Source organism: Labeo rohita, chromosome 14, assembly GCF_022985175.1.
Source record: "Labeo rohita strain BAU-BD-2019 chromosome 14, IGBB_LRoh.1.0, whole genome shotgun sequence".
In the NCBI taxonomy this organism is placed as follows: Eukaryota; Metazoa; Chordata; class Actinopteri; order Cypriniformes; family Cyprinidae; genus Labeo; species Labeo rohita.
In genome coordinates this window covers 6988646-7010215 of record NC_066882.1, presented here as the reverse complement: position 1 = coordinate 7010215, position 21570 = coordinate 6988646, and the positions used below count along the sequence as shown (strand labels likewise).

The 21570-nt window shown below is 35.3% G+C and overlaps 1 protein-coding gene across 1 annotated transcript; it reads right to left on the bottom strand.

The window, feature by feature from the left end:
• Positions 1-848: 848 nt before the first annotated feature.
• fam149a (family with sequence similarity 149 member A) lies at positions 849-17081 on the bottom strand. The gene is given in 16 exon segments (XM_051127997.1): positions 849-1378; positions 1728-1877; positions 2807-2885; positions 3241-3369; positions 4180-4303; positions 5945-6124; positions 6287-6381; positions 6469-6611; positions 8111-8237; positions 8239-8296; positions 8508-8675; positions 10074-10202; positions 10627-10769; positions 12164-12296; positions 12535-12627; positions 16728-17081. Coding segments are annotated over 16 exon segments (2010 nt in total). The 5' UTR covers positions 16910-17081; the 3' UTR covers positions 849-1301.
• Between the last annotated feature and the right edge of the window lie 4489 nt (positions 17082-21570).

Sequence of the window (21570 nt, the reverse complement as noted above, 5' to 3'; positions counted from 1 at the left end):
CTGCTCACCAAGCCTGCATTTTTTTATCCAAAATACACCAAAAGCAGTAATATTGTGAAATATTTTTAGTATTTAAAAATAAATGGCTTTCCATTTAAATATATTTTTAATTGTATTTATTCCCATGATTTCATAGCTAAATTTTCAGCATCATTACTCCAGTCACATGATCCTTCAGAAATATGCTTGTTTGTTCTTCAAGAAACATTTTCTAATATTATTATTATCAATATTTAAAACAGTTGAATACATTTTTTTCAGGATTCTTTGATGAATAGAAAGATCAGCATTTATGTGAAGTTATTTTATACTATATTATTCAAAACATTATAGAAATGATGATAAAGACATTTATAATGTTACAAAAGATTTCTATTTCAGATAAATACTGTTCTTCTGAACCTTCTATTTATCAAATAAACCTGAAAAAACAACATAATATTATGTTGTTTTCAACATAATAACAATAATATGTGTTTTTGAGCAGCAAATCAGAATATTAGCATGATTTCTGACGGATCATGTGACTGGAGTAATGATGATAAAAATTCAGCTTTGAAATCACAGGAATAAATTACATTTTAAAATATATTTAAATATAAAACAGTTATTTTAAATAGTAAAAATACATTTAGTTTTTGCTGTACTTTGGATCAAATAAATGCAGGCCTGGTGGTCAGAAGAGACTTATTTTTAAAAAAAAACATCAAAATCTTACTGTTCGAAAACTTTTAACTGGTAGTGTACAATAATATTTAAAAAATTCTTACAATTAAAAACATTCAGGGAACAAACATCTAATATTCTCTGTTGATAGCTGTGATATATTACTGAACCTTTGCCAAATTATGTAACAATTTTATTACAAATGACTCCACCAACCAGATAAAATGTCTCAATAAAATGTTGCTCAAACAATCTGGTGGGTTAAATCAGTAACCCTGTAAAAGAAATAATAAAAGGCCAGTGCATCATTTTTTAATCCACCTGCTGGCTGCAGACATCTGTTTAAGCAGTAAAAACAAATAAATATTATACTTTACATGATATATGCATTAACTTACAATAACAAAAGATGTTTGGCATTCATTCTTCATAATTTTAAAAAAGAAAACAACTGGGATGCATGAGGTCATTAGTCCTGTTCGCCTCAGATATTGAGGTCACTGTCCATAAACTGGAGGCACTGCATGCGATATTATTAATATCAAGTGATACTATGACAGTGCATATTGCCCTGTTGTATTCATAATGTCTGGCTCATTAAGTTCTCTTGTTTAATTACAAAATTAACTCCCCTGCTACGGCATGACAGGCTGAAATTTCTTCCTCACATGCACTGGAAACCGGCTCAGCTGTTTCCGATGATTCTGGCCACCTGAAAGCAGATGGTATTGATGAATTACTCAGACTTGATGAAATATTTTCATTAAGTGAATCTCTTCTCTACCAGGACTGTGCCTTATTAAATGTGTTAATTAATCTCCAGTGTCCCAAAAGCTAAATAAATAAAGCAATTCTTACAAAGAACTCCCATATTCCTTTTAATTAAAGCCATTGCTTATTTTTGTGGATCATTCATTTGTTGATTCTATGCTGTCTATGGAGTATAAACTGTGAAGTTAATTGGTATAGGCTTTAAAGTTATAAACAAAAGGCAATAGATTTAAACTAATAAACTCTTGATTTTGTATTCAGTTAAAAATAATAAACAGTAGTGCATTGACCTGTAGAGCCGAGCAGGGGCATGTTCCCTCCATCTCCATCAGCGCAGGGTAGACGCCTCCTGCTGGGTGTGACACACTCCGAAAACCCACTAGCTGTCGAGCTGGTGATGCCCATACTGAAGCCTGTCACACCCATAGGTGTGTTCTCACCTAAGACACATACAGAAAAAACTTAAACAAGTAGTTCATTTTACAGAACAAAAATGTACAGATAATGTACTAACCCACTTGTCATCCAAGATGTTCATGTCTTTCTTTCTTTAGTTGAAAAGAAATTATGTTTTTTGTTTGAACTTCCAAAATGCAGTTTAAATGCAGCTTCAAAGGGCTCTAAATGATCCAAGAAAGAAGGGTCTTTTCTATGGTTATTTTCTAAAAAAAATTTACAATTTATAAACTTTTTAACCTTAAATGCATCTTGTCTAGCTCTGCGATGCGCATGTGTACTCTGTGCAATCCGGGTCAGTACAGACAGGGTATGTCCAAAAACTCCCATCTCATTTTCTCCTCCATCTTCAAAATCATCCTACATCTGTTTTACCTTTTTTTGTAAAGGGCGTTTGACCTTTGCAATATTCAGTTTGTAAACACTGGGTTGATACTTCTGCAGCCATGTAATGAGATGGGAGTTTTTTGACATACCCTAACTGTATTGACCCGCATTACACAGAGTTCACGCAAAGCTAGACAAGATGAGCGTTTGAGGTCAAAAAGTATATAAATTGTCAATTTTGTTATGAAAATGACAGATTGTTTTGTTAGATAAGACCCTTTTTCTTCAGCTAGGGTCTTTAAGAGCCCTTTAAAGCTGCATTTAATCTGCATTTGGGAAGTTCAAACTCGGGGGCACCATAGCAGTCAATTATATGGAGAGAAATCCTGACATGTTTTTCTCAAAAAACCTAATTTCTTTACGAATGAAGAAAGAAAGACATGAACATCTTGGATGACAAGGGGGTGAGTACATTATCTGTAGATTTTTGTTCTGAAAGTGAACTATTCTTTTAATATCACTTATTTTTAGGAAGTAAAATTGTAGAAGTGGCCAGATCAGGCACCTACTTTATAAAGTGACCCACCTTTGACAAGTCCTCGACTTGTCCTCATGTTACAGGCAAAATCCATGGGTGTAAAGGACCTTTTCATAGGGGTGTCCGACTGCAGAACAAAAGCATGGCATGAGTTACATCTAACAATAGACTCCTCTGTATTTACCTTCTATTTCAAGCACTGTTACCACAACAGGAAAGTATCCATATCACTTCCTTGTTGGAGGTGGTGTCATGTTTCTACAAAGCTATATAGAAATGCAGTGTTGGTATTTGGTTTTGTTCTACATTAAACTGCTGGTTACCTATAGCTGTAACTGCCTGGCATCTGATATCACAATGACTACTCCTAACTGTACATGCACGTCGTCAAGACTTTGTTTAATGCATATATTGTCATCTGCAATGTGTGCTGTTTTTATCTATACTAGTGTACTGTAATGATAATTGTAGGGTAGATTTACTCTGAATGTGTGGGTAGTGTTGGGCCGAGATAGAGACTCCAGCATCAGGGTGGGCTCTCTCAAAGGTGGAAGGTTGTTTACTGCATGCATGACGCTGGTAGAGCCGCCTCTTAGGATCCTTCCTCTGAGCTACGAAATACAGGGAAAGATTAGAGCTTTGATTGCATAATCAAACTAAATCAGTGCAGACTGAATAGCTGACCATACATCATATTCCTTCCAACTGAAAATGTGGATTTTTTTTTTTTTTAGATATTTTGAATTTTCTGTAAAATGGCAAAGTGCAACTATGTTTACGGTTTTTCAATGTCAAGACAACCAGACCATGGAGGCATTTTGCACCTTTCACCCATTTTAAAAAAAATGCTGCTATCTCTGTTTACCAAGATCAAGGTCCACACAGCTAGCTTTTTCTTTCGTGGGATGCTGAAACATCTTTCTGCTTGTGGATTTACACATAAGTTGTGTTTAAAACCAAAGGCAGATAGTTTTCAACATAATGTCAAATAAATTCAAATCAAATTCAAATGAGATAGCTATTGAAATATTCTTTTTTGAGATAAGCAAATATTTAATCACTACAGTGCATGCTTCTCCATTAATAGTTTTAAATTAAAAAATGAACATTTATGAATTAATCGAACCACTCCACCTGTCTGCATTTTTTTATTAATGGCAAGGACATAATTGTGGGATGACGTGAACCACGAAGGACATATGTTCTGTTTTTAAAACCAGACCAGATGAAGTCATCTTTATTGACAGGATGTTACATAAACATTTGATGCCTGCCTAACTCATATACTGCTTGCAATTTTTTTGAAAAGTCATTGTCTGATGATTGGTCAATGCCAATGCGTTTGGTTGCACTAGTGTGTGAAGGTGTGAAGAACAAGGTTAACATAGACAGTGAACAGTGAAACCAGTGTGGCTTGTTACCTGCACAAGCCTGGAAATAGGTGCGTAGTATTCTTGCTCTTGAGACTCCGAGAGTATCTGAGGAAGCCTGTGGCTCTGAACGGCACTCACCGGTGGAGAGGGCAGGCTTTCGTTCACAGTGTATCTGTGAGAAAAAAACCCAAAAACACATACTTACTCTAATTAGCAGTCTGCATGTTTACTCGTGCTTGATACCCCAGCAGGAGCTTAAGGCTACTTCTGTGATTTTTCCAAGTGATGACAAGGTTAAAAGTGTTACAATTAATAAGGTGCAATGAAGCTTGAGGGACCAATTTAACAAGCGCTTTTAAAAGAAGTCTGCATTTCAAAAGAAGGCCTCGGCATGTTATAACAGGACCCCAGTAGACCTTGCATTGAATAATCTGCAGCTGCATATTCTGAAAGAGTTGCATCATGCATAAAGCAGCTGCTGCAACAGAACTTCTTGTATCACATTCTTTACATAAAACTTGTGAGGATATAAAATGGTGGTATAGTTAACCCAATAAAATGCTCAGAGAAACAAAAGTAGAAAGTATGCTCCACGCAGTTGAATGGCAAATGGAGCTTTCAGGTTTTGAAAAGAACGCTGCAAAATATCTTAAATGTATCATAAAAACAGCCCATATGTTTTGTACATTACATTCTAGAGCCATATGATAAACAGACCAAAGTTGTTATTTACAGACAGTCTCCACCTTCAGGGAGCCGTTAACCACTGCAGCTAGATCAGTGAGTTAAATTGTTAACAAATCATTCAGACCAGTTTGCTGAACTGTAAGAACTGATTCAAATGAAAACATCTGATTTAAAGAACAATTTGTTCACAATTTGTTAAATTGAGCTAGATATATTTGGCTGAGATATTTGAAAATCTGGAATCTGAGGGTACAAAAAAATCAAAATATTGAGAAAATCACTTTTTAAAGTCGTCCAAAAGAAGTTTTTAGCAATGCATATATTACTAATCTAAATTAAGTTTTGATATATTTATGGAAGGAAATTTACAAGATATCTTCATGGAACATGATGTTTACTTAATATCCTAATGATTTTTGGCATAAAAGAAGAATTTTGACCCATACAATGTATTTTCGGCTATTGCTACAAATATACCCATGCTACTTATGACTGGTTTTGTGGTCTAGGGTCACATTTGTCAATTATATGCATAGATTGTGAACAATTCTGTACTGCAGATAACACAATTTATATCAACTCATATCCAAAACAGTACAATATAAAAATAAAAAAGCTCATGTTCATAACTAATGAATTTTGCAACACTAACAGATATTGTTCTAAAATGAGCTGAATAATGACGCTATTCTCTTTTCAGAGCTGCTTTACAGCTGAAATCTCATTTGTTTCATAATTTAAGTATTTTAAAACATTAATGCTGTTATTTATTACTGTGAAGCTGCTTTGAAATTGTATAAAGCTTTTATAAATGAATTGGACATCACCACTTTTTTCATTAACTTTCATGATGGTGCAAACTAGGGAAAGGAAATAGGGTGAATGTCAAAATTATTAATGAATGCTGATGTTAATTTATTAAGCTCCTCACACAAAGTTATCAAATGTCTTTAAAAACTTGGAACATCATGCAAAATTCATGTGGACCACATTTATGATAAGTCTTTGGTGCTCTTTTGTGATTTTAAAGTTGTCTGTTGGGTTAGGAACGATATGTTCCAATTGTCACCTTTGGTGAACAGTCCCATTAACTTCTTTTAATCATGTGTGCAGAGTTACAGCTCACAGTCTAGTTCCTCGTAAGATTTGGCTTCCGTTTCCTGTGAGGTTGTGGTACATCCGAACCCTGCCATTGAGTCTTGGGAGTCTCCGCTGGGCTGTGGGTTTCTGTATGAATATACCGGAACCTCTCATAGCCTGGGTCTTCACACACATCAACACACTCGCTCCATCATCTGGCTCATACCTTAAGAGGGGCCAAGACAGATCAAGTTGTAGATCTTCAGTTGTTTTCATACTGATTTATCTGTAGTTAACATATTCCTTAATTCGGTTCCTTATTAAATTGTCTTAGAAAAATAGAAATTGTAAGGTTAGATAATAACTTTCCAAACTCTAAATGACTTACAGAGCTCTCTCACTAAATCCCTGATGTCTCTGTTGCAGTGGCTTTGCTTGGATTGTCATAACACCGTTTAAATTAATCTTGTAGGCACTTGAGTCCTGACAGAAGAAATGAAACATTCAAAATATGAAGTCAAAGACAGCCAGGATTTCATTTTTGCAGCAAAAAGCATCATGTTTTGTCACCTGTACATTATTGCTGCATGTTGACAGGAATGTGGTTCTGCTGCTGGAACCTCTGGACAACAGAAGATGATGTCCTTTAACAGGCAGTTGAGATGAAGGCGCTTGACTGGAGCTTTCTAATGTTCTCCTCTGCGCTGCTGAATCTGATGCCAAAAGAACATTAGGGATTTAGGGAAATCTCCAACAGCGCATTTAACTGCTGGCAGATTAGCAACTGAATTGCATTTTATAACTGCAAAATGCTACAGAGTAGCACAAACAGACTTGGGAACAAATACAGTTCACGCTGATGCCTCAAGGATCCTATCATTGCTGAGTTTTTATCATTAATCATTATTTGTTTTCATTTTTTAAATATACGGTTTACAAGCTTACACCCATTTGAAATCAAAGGGTTCACCATTTTCACCACGGTTTCCACAAACATATTAAGCAGCTGTTTTTAACATATATAATAATATTAAATGTTCTTGAGCAGCCTATTAGAATGATTTCTGAAGGATCATGTGACACTGAAGACTAGGAATAAATTCCATTTTAGAATATATTCAAATACTGCATGTTTGATCTCATAAATGGGGCCTTAAAGGAGAAGTCCGGTTCCAGAACAAAGATTTACAAATAATGTACTCACCCCCTTGTCATCCAAGATGTTCATGTCTTTCTTTCTTTCTTCAGTCGTAAAGAAATTATGTTTTATGAGGAAAACATTTCAGCATTTTCTCCATATAGTGGACTTCTTTGGTGCCCCGAGTTTGTGGTTGTAAATGATCCCAGCCGAGAAAGAAGGGTCTTATCTAGTGAAATGATCAATTATTTTTTATAAAAATAATACAATTTATATACTTTTTAATGTCAAACGCTCGCTGGTATGTCGAAAAACTCCCATCTCATGTTCACCCTCAACTTCAAAATCGCCCTATATCGCTGTTTTACCTTTTTTGTTAAGGGTGTTTGATCTTCTTTGCATGTTCACTTTGCATAGACTGGGTCTGTACTTCTGCAGCGTTGTAGGATGATTTTAAAATGATTTTTGAAGTTAAGGGAGAAAATGCGATTGGAGTTTTTCGACATACTGTACCCTAACTGTCTTGAACCAGAATACACAGAGTTCAGGCAGAGTAAGACAAGACGAGCGTTTGATATTAAAAAGAAAATTTGATATTTTAATGAAAATAACCAATCGTTTTGCTAGATAAGACCCTTCTTCCTCAGCTGGGATCATTTACAACCGCATTTGGGATCGTTTGAAGCAGCATTTAAACTGCATTTTGAAAGCTTAAAATCAGGGCACCACATCAGTCCATTAGAAAAATGCTGAAATGTTTTCCTCAAAAAACATAATTTCTTTACGACTGAAGAAAGAAAGACATGAACATCTTGGATGACAAGGGGGTGAGTACATTATCTGTAAATTTTTGTTCTGGAAGTGGACTTCTCCTTTAAGACTTTTTAAAACCATAAATATCTTACCAACCCTTTTTAATTCTACTGTACATACATGGTCAAAAAGCCACAAAACTCCACTTAAGTGGTCTTTAAGTACGCAAAAACTGTGTTCTTCACCCACCCAGGAACTAATGATCAAACATGCACTGTCGGCTAATTCTGCTGGTCTAGTGATTCAGTAATTCAGACACACCCGGGAGCTGTTTCTCCCAGTACTTGTGTAAGAGCTCCTCCAGAAGACCCACCACCTCCCTCCATATATCATCAAACAGCTCATCTGCAACTGCGTCACGGATGCATGCATGAGGGGATACCGGGGGGGACTCCACCTCTGGGGGCCACAGATGAAGACTTCCTCTGATCCACATCCTCCTCTTCCCTACAGTCAAAAGAAATACGCAAGTTACAACAAAATATTCCCTTCTGACAGAATGCCTTACAACGGGTGCGCACTAAGTCTATTTTTGGCGAATAAAACTGCAGATAACAGAATGTAATGAGGCTGTGTTGCATTTGTAAAATTTAAATGACCAGCTACTGAATATCTATTAAAAGTTTGCAGATTGAGTAAAAGATAAATTGTGATGTACATTTCTTTCCCATCATAAGCCAGAAACTCCTCTATGCTGCCCTCTGCTTCATACACCTCCTCTTCCTCAGTCAGGTCGATTGAACGCTCATAGAGAGGGGAGCTGGAGCTCCGGACAGACTGCTCACACCAAAGGCCCGGGGCCAGACTGTGGCCTGCTACATACAGCCTGCAGGCAAACGGAGAGAGAGAGAAATGAGGGAGGAAGCAAATTCTCGCCACAGCAAGGCCAGACTGATAAATGCATCGCCTGTGGACATGTTCAGTGCAATGTCTTCATAACATATTGCATATTTTTAATCAGGTGAGAGGCCTCATCCTTGAGGGTTGGTTTTATGTTTTATATCAAATGTATAATGTATGATAGGCTTCAGTGCATATTTCAAAACAATAGATAAGTGCAGTCAAGCAAAAAGAAAGAGCTCAGGAACCAATCAATAACGTCAGCCCATTAATCAGAAGATAAAGGACCCCAAATGTTTTTTTGTAAGATAAGACTGACCTTAAAAAGTTCAGGAGTAACTCTAAAGATAAATGTAATGCTGTGATAAATTGTATATAATGACAAGTATTGACTATTGTATTTTGAAGAACATTAGTTAAACTTGAACTTGCATCTCTTCCTAAAATCTACACATAAACACTGTATTAACATATTATATTATATTATCGAAAGTTTGGGAATGTTACGATTTTTGAAAGAAACCTCTTATGCTTACCAAGGCTGCATTTGTTTGATCAAAATATAGTAAAACAGTAATTTAATGAAATATTTTTACAATTATAATAGCTGTTTTCTATTTTAATAATTTATTTTAAAATGTAATTTATTCTTGTGATGCAAACCTGAATTTTCAGCACCATTACTCCAGTCTTCAGTGTGGCATGATCCTTCAGAAATCATTTTAATATGCTGATGATTTGATACTTGAGAAACATTTCTTCTTGTTATTATCAGTGCTTAAAACAGTGCTGCTTAATATTTTTGTGGAAACTGTAATACATTTTTCAGGATTCTTTGATTATTAGAAAGTTCAAATATTTAATATTTATATGTAATTTAATGTGCACTTGCTGAAAAAACTATTAGCCTCTTTTAAACTCTTACCGACTGAAAACATTTGAAAAGTAGTTTACTGATTTTTTGACACCTGGCTCAAAGCATTTCATACAAGGAAGGTGTAAAACACACTGCAAGTAATCAAATACGGTTGCTTGAAAATAAATGTCTGAGGTTTCTGTTCTTCCATGACAAGTCTGCAACCATCTGCACTGGCCCTCAGCCATACAGATCTCCATCACTGCTCAATGCCTTAAGTGGAGACTCAAATGGCTACATTAACTCTCACTGAACAACTATTAAATGGAACCACATATAAATCACATTTTTATTCATTCTGTTCTCAAAGAGAAAACTTTTTATAGAGTCTAAACAATGAAATTATTTTTTGAGCTGTTAAATCCTTTGTTGAGCTGTTAAATCCTTAAACTGAAGCAACTAATCAAATAATCAGCAAAAAAGTCCATTTTTGTCAATTTAACTGTTATTTTATGTTGAGGGGCTTACTCGCTATGGTCTTCTCTTTTGTCCAGACAGGTGGGAGTGGAGAAAGAAGAGGTTCTGGCACTGGACTCCCGTCTGCAGATGTACTGAACACCCTCCTGTTTGGGAGGCTCCAACTGATTCCCTAAAATTCTGTGATCAAGGATGAAACATGTCAAGACAGTGTCAGTTAACACGGTTGTGCAATCTTTAGAAATTACTTGAAAATTCTTTTTCAATCCTAATTCAGTTATTAAATTTGCTGAATTCTTATTCTGATTTAAAGTGGATGAAATAAAGCAATTTCAACCTTGGGAAGAAACCTCTACTAATTTGTAAACGTTATAAAAGAAATAGCAATGATGGCTTGGGAAGTTTCTGTGAAGTGCAAGCGCTGTGTGATTTTAAACAACAGTTCAAAATACATGAATATCGAGCAAGTCACTTCTCACCACCTACTCAATATAGAAAACTGCTCAATATTTTTGTAGAAAACAGTGATAGAACAGTGTTAATTCTAAATTACCTAAGTCTTTAGTCACAGAACAGTCAAATTTCTCTCACAAAGTAGCTGCACCTGAGATGGGGGGTATGTCCGTTCCACTCCTCACACTCCTCCTGCAGGGACTCTGAGCGGCTGCTGACTCTCCCCTCATACAGCAGCTCATCCACAGAGTTAAAGAGCTGACGTACGCGCTGTGTGTTCACCCGCTCAAACTCCTGCACACAAGACAAACCAAACAATAAACCATTCAATGCACAAAGCACAGAATCCCACAGATGAGGAGATGGTGCATCTAGTGAAGCATTTGAAACAGTCAGACACATGCACTAAAAACAGGAAACCTGGGAGAGTCTTTAAAATGATACACAGAATAATGCCCTAATGTACCTTACTGACTAAGTGTTAGTTTCTAGGTGCATTTTAATTAAGTCCACTTCCAAAACAAATATTCACATATAATGTACTCACCCCCTTGTCATCCAAGATGTTAATGTCTTTCTTTCTTCAGTCTTAAAGAAATTATGTTTTTTTGAGGAAAACATTTCAGCATTTTTTCTCCATACAATGGACTGATATGGTGCCCCGATTTTGAACTTCCAAAATTCAGTTTAAATGCGTCTTCAAGCGATCCCAAATGCAGTTGTAAATGATCACAGCCGAGAAAGAAGGGTCTTATCTAGCGAAACAATCGGTTATTTGAATAAAAATAATACAATTTATATACTTTTTAATGCCAAACGTTCATCTTGTCTTACTTTGCCTGGACTGTTTTTGTCCTGGTTCCTGACAGTTAGGGTATGTCGAAAAACTCCCATCTCATGTTCTCCCTCAACTTCACAATCGCCCTATATCGCTGTTTTACCTTTTTTGTTAAGGGTGTTTGATCTTCTTTGCATGTTCACTTTGCAAAGACTGGGTCAGTACTTCTGCAGCGATGTAGGATGATTTTGAAATGATTTTTGAAGTTGAGGGAAAAAATATGATTGGAGTTTTTCGACATACCCTAACTGTCTTGAGCCAGAACATACAGAGTCCGGGCAAAGAAAGGCAAGATGAGCGTTTGAGATTAAAAAGTACTTAAATTGTATTTTTTTTAATGGAAATAACCGATTGTTTCGCTAGACCCTTCTTCCTCGGCTGGGATCGTTTACGGATTGTTGACAACCGCATTTAGGATCGTTTGAAGCCACATTTAAACTGCCTTTTGGAAATTCAAAATCGGGGGTACCATAGCAGTCCATTGTATGGACAAAAATGCCGAAAAGTTTTCCTCAAAAAAAAAAAACATAATTTCTTTACGACTGAAGAAAGAAAGACATGAACATCTTGGATGACAAGGGGGTGAGTACACTACATGTGAATCTTTGTTTTGGAAGTGGACTTCTCTAATTATAATAAATAGCAGTGTTGCATGCTATTCAGAAATTCAGTGAGAATTCATTTTACTTTCCGAATCAAATTCTGAAGTGAAGTAGCAAACAAGATACAAAATTCTAATTAGAAGTTCTCTGAACTTGAATTTAAAAATTCATGATCTGTTAATGCTAAAATTCAGACCCGTTTTGAGGAAAAGGCTATAAAACATCTGGAAGAAGAACACAGACATTACATCATATCTCCAGGAGCAGATGGAGCTGTGCTCTGTGGAGAGTCCGGGACCAGTGCCTGGGCTGCCAGAGCGGGAGGGGAGGTGACTCACGGGGGTAGTGCCACCAGCAGAGGACCGACCACATGACGAGATGCTACCAATGAAGGAATGAGGCATTCACATTACACCGAACACCGTTTTTTTAACTTTCAAATGTCACTAATACTCAAGTATGCTGTATTGTTAAAACCTTTCAATAAGGTCTGTGTATTTTAAAATTAAATTATTTATTTATCACCATAACAACCTAGTTGTCTGGAATATTTCTTGGTGACATACATTAAGAAAACACCACACATACATATATATTCTATCAAGAATGATTGTGTTACCTGAGACGACTGTTTGGGACCCTGCTGACACTTCTGGTGAACGGGTCAGGCACTGAGCTAATGCTTTTGTCAGGTTCGTTGAGCAGCTTTTTCCTAATGCAAGATACAACAGACTAAAAATGAAGTCCATCCAAATAGAAAAAAGGTCCACTTACGCCATGCACAGTACAATGCTGTAGTGGTACATTTAGACACACTGATGAAACAAAAGAGACACATCTTTTATATATCATATAATACATGTATAAAAATGTATTTGTCCCAAAGCAGGGCCATTTAACATATGCTAATCAAGGCAAAGTGCTACTGTAATTTGTAATGAAAAACATATGCACCTTTAGGTATAAGAGGGTCAGATAATGCTGTCGCCTCCAAGCTTTCACTCTTTGTCTCAAACTGCCTCTAATCTATCTAACAATTACGTCATGAATAATTTAGACAGTACAAGATCAAAGTACAATATACAGCTGGAGTTGGAGTGTCACATTTATCACTATGACAACAAGAAGCTTTATTTAAAATAGTTACATGGTAAAATAGAGAACTGAGAACGTATTAATTTATTTGAGATTGTTTTGATTGGTTTACTATTTGAAGATTTGTTATGTCTTTTAAGATTCATCAGCTTTCAATATTAATATTTATCAAGACCTCTTGTGCTGGTTATAACTGTAACCCACAGAAATAATTATAACAAAAATTACTGAAATTGTTTTACTCAATATTTTATCCTTTAAAACCAAATTATGGCAAGATGCCACATCAGTGATAATTATTTAACTTGCTTAATTAGTACAAATGACCTTGCTGATGTAACAAAAGACATGATCAGACTTCCATTAATGCATAATGTTAATGTGATGACGAGTTGTAATTGTTCCTTCAAAAATGCCATAATGTCACAAATAACTTACCCAATTACAATGAGTCCAGTATGTCTGTCACGCCACGCTGCCCTGTAGCTGTCTGGGTAGTGCAAGAGCACAGGATGTAGGGTGGCCAAAGATGAGGCCCACCCAAAGCCCAATGCACAATGCATGGGTAAAATATTCCTCTGTGGTATGTATTGCATCCAGCCCAACAAATTAAAGATCAGACAGCAACATTTACACTTACAAATCAGCCATAAGAAATTTGTGACTTCTTGTTTCCTCTGCAGGTCAACATGAATGTCTTTCTCTTCCCCCCGCCCTGAGCAGAGGTGCCTTGGATGTGTTCTTTTAGCTCCATCAAGGGAGTGTTTGGACACGCTACAGTGGCACAGCACAGGTGCCTGAAAGTCTCCACCCTCCACTGGATGACTCACAGGTGTACACACCTTAACATCTATCCCAGGAGTCTTTTTAAACAGGGTTTTTTTCCTATCTTGGAATATAAACATTCTAAGAACCCTTAGATAAAAAATGTTTCTAAGTAGACATTTTTAAGAATATCCAGCAGACTGGCTAAAAATAAATATGACTATCAATCTGACTATGTTAGGCTAAACCAACAGTGTTTTAAAGGAATAGTTCATCTAAAAATGAATAATTTCTGCAAATTTTCTCACCCTCAGGTCATCCAAGATGAAGTTTAAATCCATCAAGACATCCGTCAAACTATTGCTTACAGCTAAATATAGCTGGACTCCTCTATCCATAATATTACTTTCTCCAGTGAAAAAAAAAATCTGAATCAGGAGGGAATGCACAGTCCAAAACAGCTCTAAACAAATATGTTGGTGGAAGAAGTGTTATTATTGATTATGGCCAGAGGCAATGGTTTAAAATTAAAATGTTTTAATAATGGATTAGTTTGTTACAAACATGCAGCTTTTCACTTCACAACACTAACTGATGGACTGGAGTTGTGTGTATTACTTGTGGATTACAGTGATGTTTTATCAGCTGTTTGGACTGTTTGACGGCACCCATTCCCTCCAAAAGATCCATTGGTGAGCAAGTGATGTAATGCTAATTTTCTCAAAATCTGTTTCAATGAAGAAACAAACTCTTCTAGCCTACATCTTGGATGGCCTGAGGTGAGTAAAGTTTCATTTTTGATAAATAATTCCCTTAAAAAGTCAGTTCAGATAAAAACTGTGTAATTTGAGGTCATTAAAATCACATATCTGTATTGCAATAATGCAGTATTTATATAAATACTAGCAAAATAGTTTTTAGATGAGGTAAGCATGTCACCTCAGGACATGTCCACTCCCAAAAAGCATTTCATGTCAAGCACTACCAGCTATTTCTCTTAAACGTTAATAGATAAAGAAGACAACAAGGCCTCCCTGTGCACACAGGAGCACAAACTGACACCACAGCTACAGAAGACGTAACACAGGGGAAAGGGGAAAACTAATTAGCGGCGGGTGAGGGATTCAACTGTTGGCAGGGGTCAACAAGGAAGCCCAGCATCAGTAGCGGCTCAGGTTTCTCTCACAGAGCAAACAGCAAATAATTTCAGCAGGTTGCCCGCCAAGGCCTAATAAAACATGCATGACCAGCATGGCAGCAGAAAGCCTTAGCTGACTGACATGGATTCTTTCTCTTGTCTGCCTTTTAGCAGCAAGCACAACGGGACAGTGATTTCACTTAGTACAAGCCTGTCAAATTTTACACCATTCCAGGGTTCAAATAACATTAAATCTCACTTGTTAAAACATTTATCTTGCTGAACATATATGAAGTAATATTAATATTTAGCCTAGTTTAGCTAACTGGGTATGTTTGTATGCAAACTGCGTTCTTGATGTGGTATCTATCTATCTATCTATCTATCTATCTATCTATCTATGTATTTATCTATCATCTGTCTTGGAAACGGGTGCTTTGTATAACAAAAAAAAAGTTGGTTAATATTATCTGTAATTTAATTTTATTTGTTTGTGTGGGGAAAAACAAAGTGTGAAAAAATATTCCTCATCAACAGTTTGAACTAATGTACTTGTTTTGAGTTTTGATGTTTTATAATTTTTTTCCCCTATGATGTTTGGAAAATTCAGCAAAACGTGAAAACTAGTTGTCACATGTTGCATATACAATATGCAGGATATATGTGACCCTGGACCACAAAACCAGTCTTAAGTCGCTGGGGTGTATTTGTAGCAATAGCCAAGAATACACTGTATAGGTCAAAATTATTGATTTTTCTTTTATGCCAAAAATCATTAGGAAATTAAGTAAAGATCATGTTTCATGAAGATATTTAGTAAAATTCCTACTGTAAATATATCAAAACTTAATTTTTGATCAGTAATATGCATTAGTAAGAGTTTCATTTGGACAACTTTAAAGGTGATTTTCTCAATATTTTGATTTTTTTGCATTCTCAGATTCCATATATTCAGTTTGTCGTATCTTGGCCAAATATTGGCCCATCCTAACAAACCATGCATCAATGGAAAGCTTGTTTATTCAGCTTTCAGATAATGTTTAAAGCTCAATTTCGAAAAATTGACCCTTATGACTGGTTTTGTGGTCCAGGGTCACATATAAGGATATTGTCATCCCAAACTGAGCAAGCAAAGTCAGAAAGAAAGAAAGAAAGAAAGAAATGTATTTTCTCTGTGGAGAAAATGCATATCTTAAAGAGTGCAATGTAACTACAGTATAAAAAACATCTCAACTGCTTAGTGATCTTCACCATACAAATAATTACTTAAACTTGTCTTGGCACAACAATGCTCATCTTCACTCACTGAACGATTTCTGTGGCCTTGTACATTTCCATTCCATTCAGAAGACACAGTGCCTGGAAGGCAGTGGCTTTCTTTTTAAACCTGCATCAAAGGAAAGCTACACTTTTGCCTTCAACAATTTTCAAAGATCAGCTCTAGTGAGGGACTTCAGTCGTAACTAAATGCTGGTGTAGATTGAGCAATTAGATATGCTCGTGCCAAAGGAAAGACTATACCCTGATTCTATGACATTAGTCTTGTATTAATTAGTTATCAAGTACTGAGCACAATTCAATTAAATATTGAAGGTGGCACAAAAGAACAGTTTTGGCTGTATTCTAGGTTTTATTTATTGTACACAACACTAAATAACAGTGTTGCCCCTTATTCCTCAAGTGCATGTGTAGTAGACATAACTTTTAAACAGAAAATTCCAAGAAGTAACAATGACATTCTAAACATTCTAAACAAGAATCAACAGAGTTCTAAGTTCTAAAATTCAAGTGAAGGCAAAAGAAAAGGCGCTTACTTCAAGTTGTCATCTCTTTCTCGGACCGGACTCATATTGTCCTGAGCTTTTCTTGTCGTCTTCCATTGAAGTGTTCGCTCCGAGTCTAGCAGAGACTTGTTGAAACCACAACGATACTGTCTGTCAGGAAAGAGTCCGGTAGAGCCGCCGCTCGGCTCAATGCGCTCTACGGTCACCTGCATTAATGAACGTGACTGACTGACAGCTCCACCGCACTCACAACAAGACCTGCGCTCCGCGTACAGACAGAGCAGGTGACTAGCTGTCACTCACGAACGGGACACTGTCACTATCTACCATTAACATATCTAAATGACAACCTGAGTGCAAATTCTGGGGAAGCTAATTAAGAGTTGCACCCCTCAACGGAAGTCAACACACTAGGCTGAAGTGTTCTCAGAAGTGAGTAGCTGTTTTTACACCAACGAGTAGGTCTATACGTTTCAAAAGCGTCTTAAAAACAACGTTTAAGTAACTACAGGACATTAAAAGTTAGTCAGAACGCGTGAAAAAGACGCTGGAACAAAAGTTGAGACGGTAACCATGGCAACAGTTTTCAATTAGAATTCGGAACGATACATAAACAAAACATCAAGGGCGTTGCTAGGGCTAATCATTTGGGGCTCGAGCCCCGTGGGTTTTTACTCCAGCCCCGAAAGCTTTTTTTTTTTTTTTTTTTTTTTTTTGTATGACCCTATGATTTCCACGGAATTTGACAAAGTTTGAATAATTTAATCAAAAGTTGGTCATTAAACGTAAATCAAGTCGCGATATGGACTGGTATCTGTAAATATCATGCCGCAAAAGACTATTTGAATATGAATCCTGCATGTTGAGAAAGTGAGAAAAAAAAATAAACATTTCATAGGGTCCTAAACATGTAATTTTTCTTAACTTTTGATAAATTGACGGTAATTTGTGTAAGATTCATGGTTTTAATTAATTACACATGATTAAATACATTTTGATTAATAAAATTAAATTTAACCATTAAAAAGAAGACGAGAAAAATGAAAACAGAAAACAAAATTTGAAAAAAAAAATAAATAAATAAATAAAATAAATAAAACGGAATTTGGGGAAAAAAAATAGGGCCCTATTTTTGCATGCAACTATATATTTGTTACAGTTATAAATACATTTTCAAATGTATTATTTTATTTGTCTGACATATTTTTGTAATGTTATAATTTTGTTATAATACTTTGATATGTTTGCTATTTGCAGTGATTACTATTTACTATTGTTAATAGTGTGACAAGGTCTTTAACACCCAGTTTAATGCCCCCGGACCCACCTAGAAGGATCCAGGTTCAACCACTTGTGTCTAACAAAATCTTATGTGAGCATGATGTGAGCTCCCACCAACTACCACTAGCCCCTGGTGTTTTGGCACCAGCCCCGGATGTTTTAAATTCCTAGAAACACCCCTGACTGTAATTATTTATTTATTTTTTTTTTTTCAAAAATATGCATGTATATGTCAAAATGTTTTACCTTATTTATTTATTTATTTATTTATTTATTTATTTAATTTAATATATTTATGTTACAGTTAACGCCATATAATCTAAGTATACAAAACTGTGGCCAAAGAGTGTGATTGTTACGTCAAACCTATTAAAGATAAAAAAAAGAGGAAATAAAAGAGAAAGTGTACTAATCATCCTATGAATGATTTTTTTAATATATCGTTATGATCACAAAATGTAAATAATATTCATAACGCCTGCACAATAATCTGAAAAATAGCAAGAATATTATTAGGTAGTTGCATTTTGTACGTAAACCACTAGAGGGAGCCATATAACTGCAAATGCCAGTGTTACATTTAGGTCTTCTCACATCATATAAAAAGGTTTTTAATTTCGACATATTTTCAATATACGGAACGAATTAACGACTTCAGTAGCACAAGAGGCTCATTAATCAGTGAAGTCACAGAATTAGGCGTAAGCCCTGTTATAAAGAGGTGGGTTTGTAGGTAATGTGCTGTAGAACCTCCCGGGATTTGTTTCATTAGTTTGGCTTCTGTGTAAATTGGTTTTGAGAAAAGGGGGACATGTCACAGATTAAAACAATATGTGCTGTACTGTACAAAAATAGATAGTCCATGTTTTCTACTTTCGTAATCGAAAGCTTGTGAACTACATGAGGGACAAAAACAATAAATATGGACACAAAATCAGCTGTTAGGAAGCATATCAGTGTATTAATACTATTATGGTTGTTGTTTGTTTCTCTGTGGAGAAGCAGCAATCACAACAGGTTGAATTCAATTCCTTTGAGGGTCAACACTGAGCCCATGTGCTTATGGTGCTTCAGTGGCAAGTTTATTTATGAAAAGTGAGTATAAATAGTGCAAGAGGATACTGTGTGGTCAGGGTCATCAGGTCGGGGACTGTGAATCCTAGGAGGTGGAGAGATGAATAGCTGGCGTCGTCTTGGGAGGGCCGGCGATGAGAGGTACTGAAAGGTCATGTTGAAAGTGATACACCCATAACTCAAGCCCCCCGGTCACCCTCCATTCACGATGCCCCCTCCCTTAAGGTGCCGCCAGGCCTAGCTATACGTCTTTGTTAAGACTTTTCAGTAGCTAGAGGAGGAATGCCCAGAGTCCTGATGGATTCACTTTCCATCCTTAAATGTTTTGCTACTGATGACATAAATAGCTAGGTTTGCTTATGAATGACATGGCTTCAGATGGATTGAATGTACTTCGGCATGCTTTGAAGTAGTTTCATTTCATGTCTTGTATGTAAATAAACGTAAAAAAAAAAAAAAAAACTATATTGCCGTAATATAGACTGCCGTTCCAAATTTTAAAGAAGAAATGAGTCCTTTTATTCAGCAAGGATGCTTCAAATTGACAAAAAGTGACAATGTAATTTTACATTGTTACAATTTTTAAATGTGAAAATTTGAAATAAATGTATATATATACATTTTTTTAATTTAAAATTATATATATGCAACATGACTGCTTTCAACATTGATAAGAATAAGATGTTTCATGAGTATTAAATTGACATATTAGAATAATTTGTCAAATATTATGTGACACTGAAAACTGGAGCAAGGATGCTGAAAACCAGCTTTGCAATCACAGAAATAAATTACATATTAAAAAATATATAAATATAGAAACAGATGATTATTTATATTTTTAAAATATAATAATACTGTATTTTCTGTATAAGTGACTTTTTTCAAATTTATTAAAAAAAAAAATCAACAAACTAGTGTGTTAATTAATTAATTAATTTATTTATTTATTACTATAATAATTCATTAAATCATAATAATACTCTTTGAACATGAAATTGGCATATCATGTGAGGGCTCTTTAAAATAAATATTCTAGAAATGTGTAAATACATTGCCGTTCAAAAGGTTTTTTTTAGTTTTTTTTTTTAAAAGAAGTTTCTTATGCTCATCAAGACTGCATTTATTTGATTAAAAATCCAGAAAAAAATAAGTGATATTGTGAAATATTGTTTTAATGTAAAATAACTGTTTTCTGTGTGAATGTATTTTGCAATGTAATTTATTCCTGTGATGCAAAGCTGAAATTTCAACAACGTTCCAGTCTTCAGTGTCACATGATCCTTCAGAAATCACTCAATATGCTGATTTATTGACATCTATTGGAAACGGGTGTGCTTCTTAATATTTTGTTGGAATCTGTGATTTTTTTAATAAATAAATATAAATATTATTTAATAAATAAAAAGGTAAAAAGAACAGCATTTCTTAAAATAGAAATCTTTTGTAACAATTTAAACTTCCATTTAAACGTTTGTGGTCAGTAAATTTTAATTCTTTTTATTTTTTTTTTTTAAAGAAATTAATAATTTTATTCACCAAGGATGTGTTAAATTGATAAAAAGTGATTGCAAAGTTTTTATTCATCACAGAATTCTGAAAAAAGAATCAAAGGTTCCAAAAAATATTAAGCAGTACAACTGATTCCAACATTGATAATAAAAGTAATAAATCAGCAAATCAGAATGATTTCTGAAGGATCATGTAACACTGAAGACTGGAGTAATGATGCTGAAAATTCAGCTTTGCACCACAGAATTAAATTTTAAAATATATTTAAATAGAAAACCATTATTTTAAACTGTTATAATATTCACATTGTTACTGTTTTTTTTTTCACATTGTTTTCCTGTATTTTTAAAAAATTCCATTAAAAATCGTACTGATCCCACACTTTTGAACGGCAGTAATGTACTGTAAATGTTCAACAGCAACAAAAACCTGCGCATAACTATGCTTATATAATTTGTAATCTGTAATTCTGATTAGATTGTGTGTCACTGCAACTATGGAAAACACCATTCATCTGTTGTTTATCCATTTCCTTCTTTCCTTCCTTCTTTTCATCCTTTTCTCTCTCCCTATCTACTATAGTAAATTACTCCTATACTTTTTACCACCTAAACAACATTTCCAGGTTATAACATTCTTCAACCTCAGTTAAACAAACAAGCTACAGAACACTGTGTGAATCACCTTGTCCATGTTTTTGAAACCAAAATAAACTGCACCAGAAATAACCTTGCAGGATAATAGAGCAGGTATTTATGCAAAAGTGTGTGAAGCAAAGGCTGGGTAAAATGGATTACTGCCGCCCGTAGCCACTGAGCAGCTCACCAGCAGCACTAATAACCTGTCCACATATATTCAGTCATTCCCATCTGCTTTGATTTAATACCTATTACCCAGCCTCCTCCACAGCCTCTGAGCTCTGATTGGTCCACTTACGTGCTAAGCCCAGGCAGCTTATAGTATTTGTAAAACGTGAGACACAAAGAAAGCTTGTTCCCTTGCTGGA